This window comes from Equus quagga, chromosome 7 (assembly GCF_021613505.1).
Source record: "Equus quagga isolate Etosha38 chromosome 7, UCLA_HA_Equagga_1.0, whole genome shotgun sequence".
Taxonomy (NCBI): domain Eukaryota; kingdom Metazoa; phylum Chordata; class Mammalia; order Perissodactyla; family Equidae; genus Equus; species Equus quagga.
Window position 1 is genome coordinate 70,228,474 of NC_060273.1, and position 23,670 is coordinate 70,252,143.

General features: G+C 46.9%; 1 protein-coding gene across 1 annotated transcript in view; it reads left to right on the forward strand.

Annotated features, from left to right (window-relative positions):
* Window positions 1-22,897, forward strand: part of PDE6A (phosphodiesterase 6A) — a 56,916-nt gene extending 34,019 nt beyond the window's left edge. Inside the window, exons 11-22 of the mRNA XM_046667498.1 lie at window positions 916-981; window positions 1,187-1,333; window positions 2,283-2,390; window positions 4,057-4,166; window positions 5,482-5,569; window positions 5,765-5,865; window positions 6,237-6,344; window positions 17,205-17,268; window positions 17,547-17,621; window positions 19,109-19,192; window positions 20,954-21,101; window positions 22,597-22,897. Coding sequence (XP_046523454.1) covers window positions 916-981; window positions 1,187-1,333; window positions 2,283-2,390; window positions 4,057-4,166; window positions 5,482-5,569; window positions 5,765-5,865; window positions 6,237-6,344; window positions 17,205-17,268; window positions 17,547-17,621; window positions 19,109-19,192; window positions 20,954-21,101; window positions 22,597-22,676 — 1,179 coding nt within the window. The 3' untranslated portion in view covers window positions 22,677-22,897. The remainder of the gene's footprint in view (window positions 1-915; window positions 982-1,186; window positions 1,334-2,282; window positions 2,391-4,056; window positions 4,167-5,481; window positions 5,570-5,764; window positions 5,866-6,236; window positions 6,345-17,204; window positions 17,269-17,546; window positions 17,622-19,108; window positions 19,193-20,953; window positions 21,102-22,596) is intronic.
* Window positions 22,898-23,670: the final 773 nt, after the last annotated feature.

Genomic DNA, 23,670 nt, shown 5'->3' on the forward strand with positions numbered 1-23,670 from the left:
TTAGCCAAATGGTGTCGGATATGTTGCTCAGCTGAGCTCTCAAGACCTCGGCTCATAGACCTCATCAGTTGAAACAACACACAAAGTTTTCAAAGGCCATTTCTTAAGCTGGGAAGATAGCACAACAAATTTAATCATTTCATCCCAATAACTGATAAATTCAAAGAAGAAAACATCCAGTTTGTATGAATTGACTTATGGTTTGCTTTTCTCGATCCATAATTTCAGCCAAATGATGGACATGTTGGACCTACGGAGGCATAGCCTCAGTGAGCCAGGTAAAAGTTAATAGATGGTGCTCTGGGTCAAGGAATCAGAAACAAGTAACTGAGTCCAGCTTCCCATCCCTCTGGTACATGGGGAATTAGGCCCAGAGAGGGAAGGAAATTGCTTGAAGTCACACAGTAAGTGTGAGGAAGAGCCAGGACCTTGAGCAAGGCCTACTGACTCCCAGGGTGTAATAATAACAAAAATCTCAACAACATTAATTCTAATCCTTACTATGTGTGAGCAGTGCACTGAGTGTTTATGCTTACATGCATTATTTTCGTTGTACAGGTTTTTAAAAAATGACTTTTTAAAATTAAGTTAAATTAGCACGATCTAGTTTTAATTCACCAGGTAAGTACTTTTATTATCTCCATCTTACAGATGAGGAAATGGGGTGATCAAGGCATTGTATAACACTGCTACTAAGTGGCAGAGCTCAAATTTACATGCCAGTTTCCACCGCTCCAAAGTTCATGACTGAATTTGCTCTTCAATGAATGTTGAAGGCGGCCTCTCTGAGCTGGGGGCTCTGTTGCAAGGACTGGAGGAAGGAGAGAAATGGAAATGGAAAAGTGGAGGCATCTTTAGACCTTAGATGTAGTAACCTTTTGGGTTTTTTTCCTCTGCTCCTTTGGGCCCTGGCAGAAAACCAGAGAGGTGTACGGCAAGGAGCCGTGGGAATGCGAGGAAGACGAACTGGCCGACATCCTGGTGAGCGGGGCGGGGCCGCACTGGCCCTCACGGTTAACAAGTGCAGGGGGCGCCCGAGCGAGCGTGCACAGGGGTGTCTGCAGAGCACGACCCTTGCCACTCTGATCCTCCCAGCAGACCTGGGATAGGACGGGCCTCGGGGGAGACAGGAAGAGACCCAGGCCATATCATGTGCCCTAATCACTTGACTCTGGTCCTTACACAGCAAGGAGAGCTGCCAGATGCAGAGAAATACGAGATTAACAAGTTCCACTTCAGCGATTTGCCCCTGACAGAACTGGAGCTGGTGAAATGTGGGATCCAGATGTATTATGAGCTCAAAGTGGTGGATAAGTTTCACATTCCCCAGGAGGTGAGGTCAAAACAAACCTCTTTAATTTCCTTTTTTCTTGTTTGCTTGCTGGGATTTTTTTTTTTTTTTCCTTTTTAAACTCAGCCGTAGACTGCCTTAAAAAGAGTGTACCCCTGGCTTTTAGGATTTAAAGCATTAGTCATGTGCACGGATGAGTCATTTATCAGAAAAGAGACTCCCAGTTCCTCTGCCCTGTGGCGTTTCGGGGGCATTGGGGCACATTCGGGGGTTCTGAGGCACTGAGTTCTGAAGGCTCTGAGTAAATGGGTTGCAGAAAACAGTCCTGTAGTCACCCAGGGTGGAAAATGTGGGTTAAATCAATTTAAACAAGACTTTTTCCCTGCAGGATTCCTTAGGGTGTGCTGTGAATGTCGAGAGATGCGGGCTGGGCAGAGACGGTGGGGGTGTCAGGTGTACCCGCCCAGAATTTCCCAGACCTCTTTGATTAAAGCAGCGGTTCTCAAAGTCTTGCCCCAAACCACATCAGCACCACCTGGGAATGTATCAGAAATGCAAATTCTCCTTGCTCACACACGCGTGCTCTCTCTCTCTGTCTCTGTCTCTTTCTCCGCTCTGATGAATCCGAAGCTGTTTTAACAAGCCCTCCCGGTGATTCTGATGCACACTCCAGTTTGAGAACCACTGATTAAAAGACCCCTTTTGTTTTCCTCCCCTATGAAGCTTCTGTTAGTTTCTCCTGGGACAGTAGCCCTCCGCATCTCAGTTTGGGAATCAGTGATGAAGTTTAATTGGTGGATTAAGTGCAATCTACCTGGTTTCATCACAACGTCCGTTTTTGCAGTATTTCACAGCTTGCAAAGTGCTTTCACGGTATTGTTGCATCCATTGCTAGTTACTGCCTCCTGGTCCAGAGTCAGGGTGGGAGGAGGCAGGGCCCCAGGCCCCTGGCAGGGAGCGTGCTGCCTCACTGCTGTGCATGTGTTTGCAGGCCCTGGTGCGCTTCATGTATTCCCTGAGCAAGGGCTACCGCCGGATCACCTACCACAACTGGAGGCACGGCTTCAACGTGGGGCAGACCATGTTCTCCTTGCTGGTGGTACGCCCGGCGGCACCGTGGTGGCCGAGGGCTCCCTCCACACCAGACAACCTCCTGCAGCTCCACTACAGCAGAGCAACATTGTTCTTCTCTATTTATTTGCTTTTTAAAATGATGCAAAAGGAGCACATGCTTAGCATAAAAGAATTCCAAGAATAGAGAAGCATATAAAATAAAAAGTGAAAGCAAGCTGCGGTCTACCCCAACCCCAGTCGGGTGATTTGGAGGTTACCATGGCACACGTCCTTCCACAGTTTCTTCTGGGAGCATAGAGACACATTTGGACACACACATACACACACAGTTTATTTTGTTTATGACCAGTGGAATAATTATTCTGTAATATGCTATTTTCATTTGAAGAAATATAAATATATCAGATTATATACATATATAAATGTTTTTGTTGGGGTGAAATATACCTAACATAAAATTTACCATGATAAGCATTTTTAGGCGTACAGTTTAGTGGCATTAAGTACCTTCACAATGTTGTGCCACCATCTCTACTATCCATCTCTAGAACCTTTTCATCTTCCCAGACGGAAACTTTGTCCCCATTAACGACTCCCCACACTCCCCCGCCCCCAGCCCCTGGTGACCGCTATTCCACTTTCTGTCTCTATGAATTTGTCCACTCTAGGGACCTCGTGTGAGTAGAATTGTGCAGTGCCTGTCCTTTTCTGTCTGGCTTATTTCACTTAGCATAATGTTTTCAAGGCTTATTATCCATGATGTAATTTTATGGCTGCATAGTACTCTGTATTGTCTAAATGCACCATAGTTTCTTTACCCAGCCCCCTGTTGTTGGACGTGGGGTTGTTTTTGATCTTTCACTGTTACAAACAGTGCTACAGTGTCCTTGGATGGACATACCCGTGTGTATTTGTGTCAGTATTTTTGGCTCAGAGGGTTCGGAGCCCTGTGTATTTCATTTAAAAGTGTTTTCCCATCCAGATTATGATGTAAATCTCTGCCTTGCCCCGCCTCCTCATGTTCCTTCCTTTCCCTCCTGGCTGGAATGGTCAGACCAGAGTAGGGACTAGGGCCTGGAGGCAGGAATTCTGGCCAGGCCACCCTAGAAGGTGACAATGACACCACTTAGACTTGATTTAATTTTTGGAGTCACAGAGTCAGCATCACCTCTCCAGGGCTCCTTCCCACCCTCTACTCCAACACCCAGCACAAACAAGGAGTTAAGGACTTGAAGGAGGCTCTGGGAAGGCTTCTCCTGGGCTGGGCCAAACCGGTAGACCAGGTTTGGAAGATTTGCTTTACTAGTCTGGCCATGTTCAAGCACCCTCCAAACCCTAAAACCTGACAGTGGCAAGTTTCTCAACAATCATCTAGTCCAGTGCCCTCCAGCTCCCGTGTGTAGACTGGAGAACTGAGATCCAGAGGGAGATGGGACCAGCTGAGTTCACTCAGGAGAGGGTGACCAACCATCCCCGTTTGCCTGGGACTGTCTCAGTTCTAGCACAAAAAGTCCCACAACCCAGAAAACCCCTCAGTCCCAGGCATCTGGTCATGCTATGGCTCCAGGGGTAGAACCAAGATTTAATCTACGTTTCCAAGCTCTGGGCCCTCCTCCTCACACCTGCCCTCTCAGCTCGGCTTCCAACCCCCACAAGAACGGAACGAGTGACATCTCTGATTGCCCTTCCAGACCGGAAAGCTGAAGCGCTACTTCACGGATCTGGAGGCTTTGGCCATGGTCACTGCTGCCTTCTGCCATGACATTGACCACAGAGGCACCAACAACCTTTACCAGATGAAGTGAGTCAGCCCTTCCTGGCCCTCCTCTGTGCCGCCCACCCCTGGAATTCATTACTCAGATCCAGATGGACGCACTGGCCACGGGGAAGTCCTGCTGTCCACAGTTTCCCACTTCCACCTGCCCTTTGGGTCTGGGTAAACTCCTGTGAAAGACAGAATAATGACTCCCAAATATGTCCACGCCCCAATGCCCAGAGCCTAGGAAAATGTTGCCTTACATTCAAAAGGGACTTCGAAGATGTGGTTGAGTTAAGAATCTTGAAATATAGGGATTATCCCGGGTTATCTAAGTGGGCCCCATGAATCAGAAGAGTCCTTATAAGAGGGAGGCAGGAGGTCGGAGAGGAGGGAAGATGCTACACTGCCAGCTTAGAAGATGGAAGACAGGCCACAAGCCACGGAATATAGGAGGCCTCTAGAAGCTAGAAAAGGCAAGGAAACAGCTTCTCCCCTAGAACCTCCTGAACAGAAGCAACTCTGTGGACCTGTTTTAGACGCCTGACATCCAGAGCCGTAAGATAATAAACTTCTATTGTTTTAAGCCATTAAGTTGGCGATAATTTGTTACAGCAGCCATGGGAAACTAACACAGTAAAGTCTCTCGCCCTCCTTCTTCCCTTCCTACCTGCTGGACTCATTTAAGCCAGGATGTTAGTAACAGATAACGGTTCACTCCTTCACCTTGTATTGATAACGCTCCTCATAGGAGTGTGGTAGGCCCTGGCCAGGCACAGGAGGTACCATGGTGGGCAAAGCAGACATGGTCCCTGTCCTCACAGAGGTTCTTTTCCAGACAGCCTCTGCAGCATAGTCCTTGAACCGTGCTCTCGGTGGACCCTTGTGACCACCTTGTGGGCTGGACAAAGAAGGGACCAGTGTTATACCCATATTGTAGATGAGGAGGCTGAGGCTCTGCCCAGGGCCCACAGCGTGTAAGTCACTGACAAGCACTAGAGCATGCTTCTCTGCGTCTTCTGGATACTTGCACACTGCTCCGAGGCTAGAGATTGTGTCTACATTTTACCTTGTGGGAAGCTAAGTTCTGAGCTCAGTGCTTGCAATATAGTAGGTTCAATATAGTAGGCTCAATGAGTATTTATTGAAGAAAGACAGGAACAAACACACTGCTTGTGGGAGTTCAGTGGCGCCCTCATGACTCTCCCTATTTTCCCCCGTCTCATTGTGTGACGAGTTCCTTCTCATTCCTGGACTTCCACCTCTCTGCCTGCAGAATTAGGAGGTGGCAGGACTGGATCACGTCTTTAACCTCTATCTCAGCCATTCCATGTTGATTCTGTCTTTCTCTCCCATTCAGATCCCAGAACCCACTGGCCAAGCTCCATGGGTCCTCCATCTTGGAAAGACACCACTTGGAGTTTGGCAAAACATTGCTGAGAGATGAGGTAGGATGAGGGCCCTCTGCCCTGGTGTTAGGGCCTGCACAGGAGCCCACGTCTCACCAGATGCCTGAGTGTGGCCAGGCAGCCCCTCCCCATTGGTCTGGGCTGCCTTTTTTATCATCTAAGGTGAGCATCAGTAATTGGGTGACTTTACTGCCGGCATCACTTCTCACATTTCCCCTGCGATTTTCTCTTTAGAGCCTGAATATATTTCAAAACCTCAATCGCAGGCAGCATGAGCATGCAATCCACATGATGGACATCGCGATCATCGCCACAGACCTCGCCCTGTATTTCAAGTTGGTCTTCTCATTTTAAGAATAACAATAACAATGATTATAACAATAACAAACATCATAGTTCCAATAGATTTGATATGTCCTGCCAGGCACAACATTTGTGCTATGAAAAATTTATTCTCACTACAACTCTGCAAGTTAGATATTGTTACCTGGGTTGTCCAGATGGGAAGCTGAGATCCAGGGGCTTTGCTAAGATCAGATAACAAACCCCTGACGGAGTCTAGGTTAGGTCCTGGGTCTGCACTCCCAGGCCTTGTTTTGTTAATTATGTTGTTTTAATAAGCCTCCGTCTGAAACAGTGAGTGTTAGAAGGCCAGTGTTGCCTTATTCTAAGATGGACTCCTTTAACAGACTGCTGTGTTTTGTAGGAAGAGAACAATGTTCCAGAAGATCGTGGATCAGTCTAAGACATACGAGACTCAGCAGGAGTGGACACAGTACATGATGCTGGAGCAGACACGGAAGGAAATTGTCATGTGAGTTGAAACGGGGCTTCACCTCTCATCCTCTTAAGCCCAGGGTCATGAGGCTACAAGCTGCCCTGACAGGCCTTGCAGCCCTCAAGAGAGCCCGGGGACACTTTCCATTTTAGAGGCCTCTGACATATGGAAAAAATGAAGTTATGCCAAAACAGAATTGCAGAAATGATGATATATGCTTAATCTTTGTTTTAGCACTAAAATACAAAACTATTATTTTATTTCTCTGTGCAAAAAAGTATAATATTTGAAGTATTTCTATCATCAAGTTCAGAATTTTGGTGGTAAAGTGATACAACTTTTCTTGATAAAACGTAGAGCATTATATCAATTATTATTTGAGTGATAGCTATGTGTCACTCAAAATAATAGGCTTAATTTTTTTTAGTGTTTCTTAATTATGGCAAAGTCCTGTAATATAGCCATGCTGTTCACAAATTAGTTACATGATTTTTATGAAATTTATAGTGCCTTGATGGCATAAGGTCTGGTAATGGGACTCAAATTTAAGTTTTCTGGGGGCTGGCCCTGAGGCCCAGTGGTTAGGTTGTGTGTGCTCTGCTTCTGTGGCCCAGGTTCAGTTCCTGGGCGCGGATCTATACCACTTGTCGGTGTCCATACTGTGGTGGTGTCCCACGTGCAAAACAGAGGAAGATTGGCAACAGATGTTAGCTCAGGGTGACTCTTCCTCAGCCAAAAAAAAAAAAAAAAATTTAAGTTCTCTGGTGAATATCTTCTTTCACTTCTCTCAATGTGCTTCCATGATTTACCTCAACTGATGACAGAGTGAGAAGTGTAAATTTGAGGCCTTTTGTGAATATGTGGCCCAAGCCAAATGGTCCTCTGGCTCCCCTGTGATGGGTCTTGGGTGTTGACAATCAGGGGAGACAAGGCCTGACCCGGTTCCCAAGGGAGTATCAGGTTGGTGGTTTATCCCCAGATAACTGGCACATCCTCTTTGCAGCCAAACTTGGTGACATCTAGACGCACTTCACATGCACATCCCCTTGGACCCGTTAATCCCACTTCCAGGAACTGATCTCAGAGATAAATGCCAAAGCTGTAGCTGTTTCAAACAACACAAGACTGAAAACAAGGTACATGCCTCCAGGTGGGGACCTGGTTAAATAAGAGATGGTAATCCATGTAGGAAGCATTACACGGTCCTTAAAAAGAAGCCATAGGGGCTGGCCCGGTGGCGCAGTGGTCAAGTTTGCTTCTTGGCGGCCCGGGGTTCACCGGTTCGAATTCCAGGTGCAGACATGGCAGCGCTTGGCAAGCCATGCTGTGGTAGGCGCCCCACATATAAAGTAGAGGAAGATGGGCACGGATGTTAGCTCAGGGCCAGTCTTCCTCAGCAAAAAGAGGAGGATTAGCAGCGGATGTTAGCTCAGGGCTAATTTCCTCAAAAAAAAAAAAGTGGGTCGGTTATGGCAAGGTCACTTTCTTTTAGAGGACAGCAGGGATCTCTCAGGCAGATGACCTCACTAGTGCTGACCAGGTGATTCCTCATTGACTAGTTTAGGATTCCGTTCCTGGGGGAGGCCGACACTGTAATTGTCTCAGTGTGGTGACGTGGAGCTTAGCATAAGTGACTCCATTTGGGGCTTGTTGTCTTGTTTTTAACAGTGCAATTCAAGAAAAAGACTAGTCCAATAGAAAAATGGTGAAGGGCACAAATAGACATTTTCCAGAAAAGGAATTACAGTAGAATATAAACATATGAAAAGATGATGATGACGTTACTTATATTAAAAGAAATGCAAAATGAAACTGCACTGAGATGTAATTTTGCACCCTTCCCATTGGCAAAGATTAAATGTTTGCTGACACTGTGTAGGGCAGAATGGGGGGCAATGGGCAATCTCCTTCGCCGTGGTGGAAATACAAACAGGTGCAGCCTTTATGGAGGGCAATCCCTATTAAAATTGTAAGTGCCCATACTCTTTGACCCAGCTGTCTCGCATCAAGGATTTACTCTCCAGATATCTTCCCACACGTGCGCCACAGAGTATGTACAAGGCTGTTCATGGCAGCAGCATTTGTAATCACAAAAGAGATTGAAAACAACGTAAATATCCATCCTGGGGAACTGGGTTAAATACACTATGGTACTTTCATGCAGTGGAACGTCATACAGACTTTACAAACAAATGATAGGAAGGATTTCCAAGATACAATGTTTAATTTAAAAATCAAACAAACAAAAAAGCCAGGGCAGGACTTCAGTTATTGTAAAAGCCAAGCTAGTCTTAAATGGAAGTCTTCAGATTGAGAAACACACGCCCCTCCGGGCCGCATCCCTGCTCCCCAGGGAACTCAAAGCCTTCCAAGATACAGACGCTCATGGATGGGGTCCAGGGAAACGATGTTCTTTTTCTTAATAGTATCTCCCTGAGAAAGCACAGTGGGTGAGGCACTGGCAGTTCCCTCACTCTTCTCCCACTTTACAAAATAAAGGCAAATTTGCCTTTTCTCAAACCTTTCTATGGTGCTCAGAGGCAGTCTTCCTCAGCAAAAAGCGGAAGATTGGCAGCAGTTAGCTCAGGGCTAATCTTCCTCAGAGAATGTGTTTTGTTTTGGGGGGCAAAATTATACTCTGAGACTGTCTTTACCAATAGTTTACACAACACAGGTTGCAGGGGGATTTATAATAGTTTTATAAGTCAGTAGCACACAGGATAACATCTCTTAATGAGCCAATAAAGAGATAATGTAACATAACTCCAAACCAATGATAGATTAATCACACTGTTGTCCCAGGCAAAGGGAGAGGAAAGGAATAAAGTCCAAATCTAATCAAGGTGTGCCTTTTTATAGGAGGAGGCACTTGGCCAGCGCAAAATAAAAGTTCCTCGTTGCCAGGGGACGACAGTGCCAGTGTTGCCAGGCAGGCTGACCTTCATGGGCCCGCTTCTCGGCTTGTCACCACATAAGGGAGTCGCCCTTACCACCATAGGAGCTAATGACCCAAGGTCTTCAGAGAGTTTATTTAGGTCAGCCAAGTGTTGCCTTGCCCAGACCAAAACTCTTGAATATTCCTTAAAAACTCCGGGCAGTTAGAGTCTAAATGTCCCCTTGTCGTGGTTTCTTCTCCACATCTTATTACCGATAAGCTCCCAGCAGTGTTCATCTTCAGCTGAGCTACTGACTTCTTATCGATGATAACAGATGAAATGATGACATCCTTCCTGACACAACTTGATTCATTCTTGTCTCGAAACAACTTTTTTTGTCTTTGTCATAAACAAATGCATTGAAGCAACTTCACTTGTCATTAAAAAATGGATTTGAAATCATATCAAACCAATACACAACAGAATGTACCACTGTCCAGAGGTAGTCCCCTGATATGAGGGTAAAGGTCCATCGATAACAAGTACTGAGGGTGGCAACACCTGACTTCATCCATGCCACTATCTAATCGATCATCTGTCCCTCTGTCTGTCTGTCCATCCATCTGTCCATTCACTCACCCACCCATCCATCTGTCCATCTGTCTATCTATCTTTTTACCTATCTATCTATCATCTATCTATCTATCTATCTATCTATCTCATCTACCTATCCATCTAACTAGTCCATCTACATACCCATCCATTTATCTACCTCTAGCTTTCTTTTTTTTTTTGAGGAAGATTAGCCCTGAGCTAACATCTGCTGCCAATCCTCCTCTTTTTGCTGAGGAAGACTGGCCCTGAGCTAACCTCCGTGCCCATCTTCTTCTACTTTATATGTGGGATGCCTACCACAGCATGGCTTGCCAAGCGGAGCCATGTCCGCACCTCGGATCCGAACCAGCAAACCCTGGGCCGCCGAAGTGGAATGTGTGAACTTAACCGCTGCACCACTGGGCTGGTCCCATACCTCTATCTTTCTTAAAATTAAAAATAAAAAATAAGGTGAGTGTCATCGGGATGCATTCTAACATGCTTATTTGAATTGAAAAAGAGAATTAGATTCTTTCTGACACAAACAAGTCTGATTTGCCTGCTTTCGTTGACAGTAAAAGACTGGCATTTCCAATTATGTTATGTGGCAAAATTTCCGTACATTAAATGAGTCAAATCTGCAGCTTCAAAGTTTCAATGAAAACCTAGTTAAAACTTGTTATACGATAAAAGCATTTTTGGGCTGGCCTGTGGCTGAGTGATTAAGGTTTCACATGCTGTGCTTCAGTGGCCTGGGTTTGGGGGTTCAGATGCCGGGCATGGACCTATTCCACTCCTCAGCCATGCTGTGGAGGCAGCCCACATACAAAAAATAAAGGAAAGAGGCCGGCCCTGTGGCTGAGTGGTTAAGTTTGCGTGCTCCACTTCTGTGGCCCAGGGCTTCGTGCGTTTGGATCCTAGGCACGGACATGGCACCGCTCATCAGGCCACACTGAAGTGGCGTCCCACATGCCACACCTAGAAGGACCCACAACTAAAATATACAACTATGTGCCGGGGGTCTATGGGGAGAAGAAGAAGAAAAAAAAAAGAAGAAGACTGGCAACAGTTGTTAGCTCAGGTGCCAATCTGTAAAAAAAAAAAATAGAGGAGGATTGGCACAGATGTTAGCACAGGGCTAATCTTCCTCAAGCAAACAAAGAGGAGGATTGGCAACGGATGTTAGCTTAGGGCTTCCTTATACACAAAAAAGGATAAAAGCACTTTCTAAAAAATATAACATGGGACGGTATGTTAAAAATAATAATCTTTTAAGTGACCTGACCCATTCTGAATATTTTGGGTTAACCAAAGTGCTTCAGAGAAAGTGTCAGGGTGTAATAAATGGTCACATGAGAAGGCTTGGTCAAATCTTTATGGCCTGCTTCCCAGAAGTTGAGCAAGTGAGTGATTCTAATATTTGCTTTAAACAAAATTGAAGGAGAACCTAACTGAATCATAGCTCATAGATCATTCAGAATAGTGATCACAGTATAATTTTCAGCAGTTAATCTAGAAGAATTGAAAGAATTGAGTGACATTGTGGTAACAAAACTCCTTCCATCCCAAGACTTCTAATTACGTGCATCTATAAAAATAAAAAGTTGGCATAAAACAGATGCTAAATCCTATCTCAGCCTAGCAATAGGAAATATTCATTTGTTAACTGATTTTTTAAAAATAGCCCCATCCCATCTCATTTAAGAGATGAATTCCCAAAAAATTTACTTTGAGTGTTTAATAACTATTTCTAAAAATAGGTATATTTTTTGTTGTATTGGTTAATTGTGTAATAATAATAACTTTAAAAAAGTTTTCAACACTTGGAGGCCTATGGTCAAAGGAAAAATTTTTAGTTCTATAATTTCAGTTAATGGACGTAGTTGGTTGCAGATAAGTATGAAAGAGTGAACAATGAAAGACTTTTCATATATATATATACATGCTTGAAAGTTTTTCATTAATATATATGCATATATACAGACACATATACATACATATATATATACAGACACACACACACATGTACACACACATATAGAAAACATTAGGATGAAATCTGTGGAGGAAATCAAGCGGAAATACGAGTTTACAGAGAAAAGGAAGGATGTAAAATTCCAGACTCTTAAAGGAATGTTTATTCAAGTGTTTTTAAATGGATGATGGGCTGCCGGTTGCTGTGAAATTGCTATGCTATTTAGATTCCTTTGTATTTAAAGAATGATATAACAATTTTATTTTATAGTGTCAATATTTAGATTGTGTTATGAACTAGATTCTTTGGAAATATTTAAACTTATGATTAAACAAACTCTGTGTGGTGGAGAGCTGTCCTATGCATTGTGGGATGTTTAACAGCATCTCTGGTCTCCACCCCCTGGATGCCAGTAGCGGTCCCTCCCTCTCCAGTGGTGAAAGCAAAAATATCTCCAGACATTGCCAAATAGCCCCTGGGGGCAGAAATAGCCCCTGGCTGAAAACCACCTCTGTGAAGCAATCTTGGGGGCCATCAGTTTAGCGATTAGAAATGTAATTACACCTGGGTAGTGTTGCTGTTAGACAGTCGCGGCTTTGGCACCAGACAGCCTAAGTCTCAGCCCTCTCATTTATTGGCAGTGGGACTTTGAGCACGTTACTTCGCCTCTCTGTGCCCCAGTTTCCTCATCTGCTCAAAGAGGATAAAGGTGGTACCTACCTTATGGATTATCGTGGGGGCCGAGCCGGAGCATGTGGAGTGCTGTGCAGCCTCTCTCGTGACAGGTAGTGGTGTAGGCGCTCCCTATGGTGTAATAAGACGTACATATTTGGTCTTTGTCCCCAATTCTTGACCCATAGCTCTAAAACCCTTAGAATTTTCAGAGAGATAAGAGTGTCTGTTCTAATGAGGCAACTCCTGGCAGGACCCCGAATAGCTTCAGGATAGGGACTGATTGCCAGAAAGACCGGGCTCTGATTAGAAGCTTGGAATTTTCAGCCCCGCCCCCAATCTATGGCGAGGACAGAGGGGCTGGACACTGAGTTAATCACCAGTGGTCAGGGATTGCATCAACCGTGCCCACGTGATAAAACTTCCACACAGCAGACTTCGGAGAGCTCCCGGGTGGGTGAACACCTTGAGCTGCCGGGAGGGTGATGCACTTGAAAAGGGCGTGGACACTCTGCAAGCACCCCGCACCCCACACCGTCTCCTCCACGTCTTTTCCATTTGGCCAGTCCCTGAGTTGTACCCTTTGTAATAAACTGGTAAACGTAGGTAGAGTCTCCCTGAGTTTTGTGAGCTGCCCTAGCAAATTTCCGAACCTGAAGGGAAAGTTGTGGGGCGCCACCAGCCGACAACTTTGTAGCCGAGTGGGACAGAAGTGTGGGGAACCAGGGGACCTAACGCTTTTGACTGACCTCTGAAGCGAGGACAGTCTTGTGAGCCGGAGCCCTTAAACCTGTGGCATCTGCACTAGTTAGTGTCAGAACTGCACTGAATTGCAGGACAGTTGGTGTCAGCATCGGTTGCTGCGAGGAGAAAACCCGACGCTTCCTTCCTGTGCTTTGATTATCTTGGCGTGCTTGCGTCAGCCAGCTTCCTTTAGTCTGAGGTCCACACCCAGCCCCCTGACACATCCTAAACCAATTTTGCTAGTCTGCACGCTATTTCTTGGACCACTCTAGGTGAGGATGTTTACTCTAGGGCCAAGATGTTAAAATAACTCTAGAGGGAGGGTGTGACTCCCCATTCCTCGTCAAATCCTTTATGTCTGCACTTAATCCCAGATTTCACTCTTGGCTCAGGTCTGACCAAACCATGAGCTGGAAGGGCTTAGAGATCCTTTGTGCTGGGATATGAGGCCTGCCACCTGTTTTCGTCCGGGCTCGTGAGCTGAGGACGGCTATTCCATTTTCTAATGGTTGGGAAAGAAATCAAAAGAAGAAGAAAACTTTCTGACAGATAAAAATTACAAGGAATTCAAATTCCAGTGCCCGTAAACAAAATTTTGCTCTTTTATGGAGGGCCGCATTATGACTTCCGTGGGTCCTAGGCACTTTTGCTTTCGTGGCTCCATCCTCCATTAAAATAACTAAATAAATAAAAATTATATTTTGTGACTGTGTTGGTATAAAGACAAATATAATCCAGGTTGAATTCATTATTATATTTATTCATGATTATTATATTCTTTTTTTCTTCTGATTTTACATGAAATTAAGATTGAAACATTTCCATGGGCCCCTAAAGGTACCCTGGGCCCTAGGCACTCAGCCTAACAGATCAGTGACCCTGACTTGATTATCTACAGCTGCTTTCACATCACAATGACTGAGGAGAGAGACCAGGGGGTTTGCAAAACCTAAGATATTTACTATCTGGCCCTTTACAGGAAAAGCTTGCCAGCTCCTGATGTAATGTTTTACAAATGAGGAAAGGGAGCCCCAGAGAGACAAAGTGACTTACCTGGGGTCACACAGGCATCAGTGGAGCATCAAGGACTGGAACCCAAGTCACCCCACCCCTTTCCCACACACCCACAGCTTCTCAGGCTCCCCTCAGGCCTTCCCTGCAGGCCACTCTCTCCAGGTCTGGTGTAATTCTAGGGCATGTTGGAATGTCTGTCCAGGCTGCCTGGAATGCTCTCAGGACTCAGGCAGGAGCCACTGAGCTGCACAGCTGAGATGAAGAGACATTTGACTTGGGGACGGGCCAGGTGAGCAGGAGCTCAACTTGCTTCAGTCAGCTGAGCTCTATGACCTGGGCGACCCTGGACGAATGGTTAATGTGATGAAGGTGAGGATAATGAAGATGACGACAATGGGTGCACTTACAAAATCCTCTTATGTGATGGTTATGATAACCCTTAGGACGGATGCATATATTACACTGAATCATATGACATTGCCCACTTTCTACTGTTTTTGACCCAATCTATCCCCAAGCCCTGTTAACTTCTTAAATGCCATGTCCATCTGGACACTTCTTTTTATTGCCCGCTCCTTCTCTTGTCTGAATCCTGCAATAGCTCCCTAACTGGGCTCCCTGCTGGCCTTCCCCTCCACACTGAGGCCACAGTGACGCCTGTAGAATGCAAATCTGACCACTTCACCCTTCTACCCAAACTCTTCCATGGCTTTTCCTGTTGCTCTTAGCGTTGTCGACACAAATAATCCATAACGGATCTATAAATCAAAATTAGGGTGAGTTTATTCTGAGCCAGATCTGAGGACTAGCCCGGGGCCTTCCTTCCCCAAGGAAGGAAGGGCACCAAAGAAGTGGGGTGTACAGTGTGGGTACATACCCTCAAAGAGCATGTATCACATATGGTTGGAATGTCCCTTTTACAACAGTCACGAGACTGCGTAGCCGTCGCGATTCACGTAGCAGGTAGCAGGTCTGTTGTCTGGGAGCTGGGTGGTCAGCGGGTGGGCGCAGCAATCAATCCCCAGCCTAGGAGAGATACTTATCCTTAAGGAAATGCCAATGTGGGGGAAGTTGCGTCTTTATCTTAAGGGCATTTGTCCTTAATACCAAATGCTTAGAGCAGATATACAATGCAGGCTCAATGGCCACGTCAGGCCCTTTTGGAAAAACAAGGTTGGGCCAAATTAGTTTTATACCAAATGGCTTCCTCAGATACTCCAATATATGCTATTGCTTGCTACTTATTTATCAGCGTGAAGACCTCCCCTGGCCACGCACCGGTCCCCACTCACCTCTTGGGTCTCCTCTTACCCTTCACCCTCCTGCTCCCTGAGCTCTTCCCATCTTCCAGCGCTTTGAATGTCCAGGTTTCCCTCCTCCAGACTTCCTTCCTCCAGAAACTGGATGTTCTCTCTGCCTGGAAGGTGTTTCCCTTCTCCCTTCTTTACCAAGCTACACCTCCTGCAGATATCTGCTCAGGATCACTTCCTCCGGGAAGCCCTCCCTGACCTCCCAGACCCATTTTCCTAGCATGGAGCTCCTTTCCTTCAGAGCAGTTGTTTACATGTTTACATTCAATTGTGTGATAAATGTGCCACTCCCCTGCACGTCTGCAAGCTCCTGAGAGCAGGGACCCTGGGAAGCAGTCTCTGCCTGGTGTCTGGCACACACAGGTGTATAAGGATGGATAGATGAATACTCCCTACGGTCACCTCCTGGCAATCCCGAGTACTCTCCACTGTGCCTCTGCCCACTATACCCTTTCTTCCCCCTCTTGGAGAGCTCCTATGCACCCTGTGAGGCCCTGCTCCACTGTCACCTATGGGATGACCCCTGAGCTGAGCTAGTTGCTCTCACCTTTGCTTTTTTTTCTTTTTTTGCACCTTGTACTTCTTTCTGCTGTCCCACATAGCACATTGTGATGACAGACATTTTGTTCTGCTCCTTGAATGACTGTGAGCTCCCTGTGGGCCTCTCTGGATCCCCAACACCTAGCACAGCACCTCGGCCCCAGGGCTCGTAAGGGAGTGGTGCTGTCCTTAGGGCACAAGACTTTGTTTTTATTTATGTTTTATTATTTTTATTTTATATATATATTTTTGCTGGGGAACAGTCACCCTAAGCTAAATCCACTGCCAATCTTCCTCTTTTTGTATGTGGGCCACCACCACAGCATGACCACTGACAGAAGAGTGATGTAGGTCCATGCACGGGAACCAAACTGGGGCCGCCAAAGCACAGCGTGCTGAACTTAACCACTAGGCAACCAGGGCTGGCCCTGCACGAGGTTTTGGATGGGCTTTTCTGGTCCCCAAGCGTCCTCCCCCTGATTCCGCACACACACCAGCTCTCTGTCTATAAAACACTTAAATGTGTTTCCCCAGCTGTGGGAGTGATTTTCACATGATCTCTCCAGCCCAGAAAAGGAAACATCCAGTGCTTTCCTGAAAACTTCATCGTGGATCAATTATAGAAAAAAATGTCTGAAATTGACAGAGGAGCCGGGAGGATGATGAGAAGGAGGTTGAGAAACTCCGTTCTACCCTAGACAGGAGAGAAGGAACTCAGGATGTGTTGGGATTTAAATGAAATTGATGTTAGAAATGCCTAGAACAGTGTGCGGCACATGATGAAAACGCAGTGTGTGTTCACGATAATCGCCAGTGTTTACTGCGCACGTAGAATGTCCAGGCACTATGCTAAGATTTTTACACACATTTTTTCATTTAATCTTGCACCCACTCCATGAGGAAAGCACTATTATTACAGGTAAGGAAACTGAGGCCTAGTGAGGTTGGTTTTATTGCCCAAGGTCAAACCTTTGGTAATTGACAGAGGCGGGATTTGAAGTTTGTCCGACCTCAAAGCCCAACCTCAAGATGCAATAGGGCGGTGACCCCTCTCCTCACAATGGCTTGAGGTCACCTACTAGTGGGGGAGAGAAAGGAGAGACAGATGGAATTGACCAGCATTGGCAGGCTTAAATGTTTCTGGACTGATGGAAGGTGTCCTTGTGCCCAGGGCCATGATGATGACCGCCTGTGATCTCTCAGCCATCACCAAGCCCTGGGAGGTGCAGAGCAAGGTATGGGCTCCTCCTGACCCAAGGGGAGGGGAGTCTCAGTAGGGGTGGCAGCAGCTGATGTGGCCTGGACTCTCCCAGCTCCACCTTTGCTCCATCCTCCTCGTCCAAGACATGGAAATTACTCTAAGACCTCTCCAATGATGACAACAAAGTGAGGGTGGGGGAGCAGAGGTGGGGTTAAGTTTTTGCTAAGCTGGAAACCCAAGTTGGGTGGGAACAGGGGCAGGAGGGTTGGGGCTGGGCCTTGACTCCGGGGGTGGGGGGTCTACCTGTTGCAGGTAGCTCTGCTGGTTGCGGCTGAATTCTGGGAACAAGGTGACCTGGAGCGCTCAGTGCTGCAGCAGAATCCCATTGTGAGTAGAGAGGGAAAGTCAACCTGATGCTGGGTGTGTGATCCCATCCTAATGGAGATCTGTGACCTTCCTGTGACACAGATGGGCCCCCTGACATAGAGATGTGTGATCTTGCCATAGAGATGACCTTTCCTAAGGCAGGGGCTCTCCAAAGTGTGGTCCCTGGACCAACATCAACCTCATTCCTTGGGAACATGTTAGAGATGCAAATTCACAGGCCCTAGCCTAGACCTACCTAAGCAGAAACTCTGGGAGGGGGCCCAACACTGTGTGCCCTCCTAGGTAATAATAAGCCCTCCTGAAGTTTGGGAATCCTGCTCTAATGTCCACATCTTAGCTCACTCAGTTAAGTAGAGATTGACAAGTGGACACCGAAACTTGGATTTCCCTTTCAGCTCCAGCAGTCTAGGAGTCCACCTCCCTGGCCCTGTTCTAACAGCACAGAGCGTGCAAAGGGAAGACTTTGTAAAGCTGAGAACCCATTGATCTTGAAAGCTAACTCGGCTGGACAGTCAGCTGGCTCCCCACCAGAGACCAGTTAGAGGGTTCAGAGGGCCCTGAGCTAGGGCAGGGCTAGAAAGTAGAGGCGGGGAAAAGGGAGAGACATTCTGGGGACAGAACCATGGATATGGGTATGTGCTAAACCTGTAACAGTGCTAAGGATGCTGGGGCAACTGTGAAGCTTAGGTAGGGCCTGAGGGAGAGTGGAGGGCTGTGAGCAATGGACCAGCATCCTGAACAGGAACAGCAAGAGCCAGTGGGATTCGTATCTCTTGCCTTTCTTTATAACATTTTAAAATGTAGAGAGAGGAGTCAACAAACTGTATGTCCCCATCGGCCAGATTCAACCATTAGCAATCGGCTGCCATGCTTGTTTTATCTATTCCCCCATGCATTTTTTTAGCTTTCCATTGAAGTAAAGTAAATCCCAGATGTTATCATTTTTTCCGTAAGTACTTTAGCATGTATCTCTAAGAGATGAAACACACACACACAACCACAGTACCATTATCGCACTCACAAAATTGGTAATAATTCTTTAATATTCTTTAATCCCCAATCTCTGTTCATTTTCCCTGATAGGAGAATAAAAATAATCTAGTTTGATTTGTTCAAATCAGGATCCAATCAAGGACCACACTCCCCCCAGTTATGTCTCTTAAATCTCTTTTAATCAGTAGAGTTTCCTCCTGTTTTTTTTTTTTTTTTTTTTTTTTGGTATGCCGTTTATTTGTTGAAGATGGTGGGTCTTTTGTTGCATAGTTTCCCGTTTTCTGGATTTGGTTGATTGCATCCTTGTGGTGTTATTTAACATGTTCCTCTATCCCTGTATTTCCTGCAAACTGCTGGTCAGATCTGGAAACTTGATGAGTTTCGGGTTCGATCTTTTCCTTTGGGCAAGAATGCTTCACAGGTAGGGTGGGTCCCCCTGACTGCATCACGCCAGGAGGAGCCCAGTGCAGCTCACTCTTTCTGCCCCATGACAGCCCATGATGGACAGAAACAAGGCAGACGAACTCCCCAAGCTTCAGGTCGGCTTCATTGACTTCGTCTGCACCTTCGTCTACAAGGTAGGCCCTTTGCTTCCTCAGAGCCAACAAGATGTCTTCGATCAACCTGGGATTCCAAAATGATATCAGGAATAGTAAACCCTGGCAAGTGACCCATGGGTGATACGTTACAAAGCACTTCTCATCTCCAGTGACATTTGGTCCTCAGGACAGCCCTGTGGGGTTTGGGGTGATTATATACCCAGGCCAGAGCCTGGAGTTTTGCACACCCTAGCTGCTCAATTAATAGTTGTGGGACAAATGACTAAGAATGGTTTCAGACAGGGAAGGGGCAGGCAGAGCAGACATATGCCCTCCTGACGTCCTTAGTTGGTGGAAGTGTGATAGGTTGGAGTAACCCAATTGTCAAAACAGAATCCGGAATTCCTCTTTGAACTCTTCCTGAAAGTTATTCTCCCTCTTGAGGAACCCACCACTCCCAGATCCTTGTTATCTGTGCCACTTCCCATTTGGTATTTTTATTTTGGCCATGTTACACATGAGGAGGTGACAAATGACAGGGCCAGGGTCACTGGAGTGAGCCATGAGACAGGATTAGAGCCGGGCTCTTTCTGCTGTGCGAGCTGCAGTCCTTCTGCTCGGAAGGTGGGGTGCAGATGTTCCCAGAGTGGGAGCATGTGCCTCTCTGATATGACGTGGTCTAGTTGGGGTCCTCTCAGCAACCGGGCAGAGCAGCCGTGGTCTCCACTGTCAGCAGTAACGTTGTTCACAAGGCAGACTGGGCTGGCACTCGACGTGTGTTACCACACCAACCCTGGGAGGTGGGTCTTGTACTGTCCTGATGTCATGGCTGAGGTTAAGCTCTGTTGGTGACCTACCCAAGGTCCCACAGCTTGTGGCAGAGCCTGGATGGAACCCAGGGGGCTCTGAGCTCTGCCGGCTCTGGCTGGACCTCTGCAGTGGGGCCTGGATCTGCCATTCTTACCTTGGGCAAATCTACTCCATCAATCTGCATCTTGATTTCCTCACCTAAAATCTAGGAGCGGGGAATCTTGTTTTTCCACCTCACAGGAGTTTTTGAGGATCAAAGGGGATAAAGCGCTTCATAAACTGTAATATGTGGTGCTCAAAGGCAGTATTTCTACTCTTAGACTTAAGAGACCTTAAGAATCCTCGTCAAAGATCCCGATTTCGCTAAGCAAATATTTACTGAGTGTCTTTGTGCCCCAGACCCTGTGCGGGGCCAGGGCCACCTCAACGATGTCCTTACCCTCTCCAAGTTCACAGCCCCCGGGGAGACAGGCAAAGGGAGCCTGTACATGAGTGAGATGGGGAAAAGAGGCCTCGGGAGCTTCTTATAGGCGACTCGACTTACCTGGCGGGTCAGAAGAGGCTTCCGTGAGAAAGTGACATCTAAGTGGAGGCTTCAAGGGACAAGAGGGGACGTTAGAATGTTCCAGCAAAGGGAAGAGCTTGTGTGGAACCCACAGAAGGAAAGATACCCTGAGGGACTGACAGAGATTTGGAAGGCCTGGAGCATTCAGGATAGTGGAGGGGGAAGAGCACTGGGTCTGAGGGGTTTGAAAGTCCTGTGAAGGAGTTCACACTTCGTCCGGAAGGCTGGGGGGGCCACAGGCGCGTTTTAAGCAGGGATGGGATCTGGTTGACTGGAGGCCCCACAGCATCAGTACGAAGCCCGCTGGGTGATGGGGAGGCTGCTACGCAAGGCAGCTCATTCCAGTACTGGACATTCCCACTGTGCCTCCCCCAGAGCCTGGACCCTGGGCATGGCCCCTGTGCCAGAGGCTCTCTCTCTTCCAGGAATTCTCCCGTTTCCACGAGGAGATCACACCCATGCTGGATGGGATCACCAACAACCGCAAGGAGTGGAAGGCGCTTGCCGACGAGTACGATGCCAAGATGAAGGTGCTGGAGGAGGAGAAGCAGAACCAGCAGGGAGGCAAGCAAGGTTTGTGGAAGGGGGATCACGGGGTGCCCCGTCCTCCCCTACACTGAGTGCTCACAGTGTGCCTGGCTGGTCGCAGTGCCTCACACACGTGGTCCCATTCAGGCCTCCCCACAACCTATTGGCCCCATTCTATGTATAAGGGCACTGAGGCTCACTAAGGTGAAGTATCATGGCCAAGTCACACCGTAAGTGGCAGAGCCTGATTCCCAAGATTGACACTCCCGGCAAGGCTTCCCCAACTGCCTCCCAACCAATGTAGGACAGATTCCAATTCTAAGGCTTTGGACATAGGGCCCTACCCAGGGACAAAGGAGAAAAACTGAGAATTATTGGTTGGAAGGAATTTTAGAGATCATATTTTCAGCCTTCTGTCTGATGTTTGAATCCTGTCTATATCATCACGAGCATTTGCTTGCACGCTCCCAGTGATGGAGTGCTCACTACCTTACATGACATCCTCATTCAATACCACTATTAGAATGCTCTTCCTTGAACTGAAATTCTTCTCCTTGTTGAAACCTCCACCTAGTGGCCACAGTCCTGCCTTCAGGAATCAAATGGGATTTGTTTGTTCCAACTCTTCCCCATCCACAGCACATTCCCCTCCCCCAGGTCATTTCTTTTACTGGTCATGTGGTTCTGGGTCCCTCACAGGACATGGCTTCTAGTCCCCACCCCACCCTGATGACCCTGCTCTGCACACCAGTCCCTCTACACACCTTCTTAACGTGGGCACAGTCAGGTCTCCAGCTCCACTCTGGGCAGTGTGGGGTGATTCTAAACTGGTGGCTGCAAATGTGGGGCTACCACGGATGGTTTTGCAAGTCGTGCTTATTCACAGCTCCAGGAGGCGTCCTATACATTACAGTCATCAGAGATTTGCATTGTTATTACAATTTTCCAGAAAATGGCAGTAAAGTGTCCTGAGGAAGATGCAAGTTTTTCTAATTTGCACAAATTATCTTTTGGGCTAGTGGCAGGTTATGCTGTGCAAAATTATGGCCTGCGGATGTCTTTTGCTTGGCCTACATCTTTTTTAATGAGTTTGCTGTCCATATTTTTAAATTGGGATATTTCAGATTTTAAAAATCCAGATTTCCAGCATTTCTTCTTAAAAGATCAAGATTTGGCCACACCAGTCTGCATTTCTGCATGACATCAATTAGCTGGAGCTGAGTGTCACCTGCTCCCTTTAGATAAGACAGGGGCGTCTCTCCAGTTTGTCACAATCTCCACCACTCCCTGTTGTCTCCCAGACATTGGTGCCAAGTGTTGGTTGCCATTTATCATCACGATTCTGCTGCTTTTTCTCTTAGTGTAGAGAAACATTCTTGGTTCCTCTGATTCACCTTACACTTGGCTTGCCCTCTTCGTTGTGATGATCTGTTGGCCTCTGAAAACCCCTGAGTTTGCAACTCTTGTCCAAACCAGGGTAAAGGGGGAGCCCCCTGCAACTTCCTCTCCCCCGTGTGTTCTCTTTCCTGTCTGATTGCAGCAACCGCGGGAAATCAGCCCGGGAGGAGCGCTGGCCCAGGAGGGGGCGCACCTGCGTCCAAGTCGTGCTGCATCCAGTAGCACTAAGGGGGTCGGCTGACCGGAATGGCGCCAGCCTTCGTGGGAAGAGGTTCCCAGAGCCAGTGGAAAACGGCACACCTTATTGAGAAGTAAAAGAGACCTAGGACTTCAAAGCTGAAAGAGAATTTAGCTTATATCTTATCTAGTGGCTTTCAAACATTTTTTCAGCCTTGAGAACTTTTTATTGCACTAAAGCCAACATTCTAGCTTTCATAGACATCAATTAAACATTTAATTAATGTCGGATTCACCTGCCTGCTGAGAAGCATTTTTGTTCTTATACTTCCATTTTATTATAAAAATTTTCAGTCAAAGGTAGAGAATCGTACAATGAATCCCCACCAACCGTCACCCAGATTCCAGTATCAAGATTTTGCCACATTTGCTTCATCCATCCTTTTATATTTTTCATTTTTTTCTTAGCTGAAGTATTGAAAAGCAAATTCCAGACATATCATTTCACTCCTCCATTACACGTCTTTAAAGACATAGGGGTGTTTTCTAACATAACCACATGGCTATCACATGCAACAGATGAACAGCTAATGTCAGGTTGTGGTAGATGCTGTGATGAGCTGTACTTTCCGTAAGGGACCTGTGGCCCCAGTGGCTGAGTGCCGTCAGCAAACAGCCCTCAGGGTCAGCCCTTCAGGGAATACGTCAGTGGCAGGGAGACAATTTGCCCAAGGTCATGCCCTTTCCCAGGGTGGCCTACACCCAATGACAGATCCATGCCGGGTGTTAAGGCCTGGCCATCTTGGCCCAACGTGGCCCAACTCTGCAGGGCCAATCTAGCTCCAGGACTCCCCGTGGGGTCCACCAAGGCTGCCGCTGGGCTCGTGTGGCAGCTCAGCTTCCCCCTCTGCCCTCTTCCACTCCCTTCCCCTCCCCAGGTGTTGGTCCCAGGGTGCTCCCTAATGAGCACCCTGCAGACTCAGCCCATTGCAGGGGCTGCTTCCTGGGGAACCCGACTTATGACGTCAGCCCTTAATCA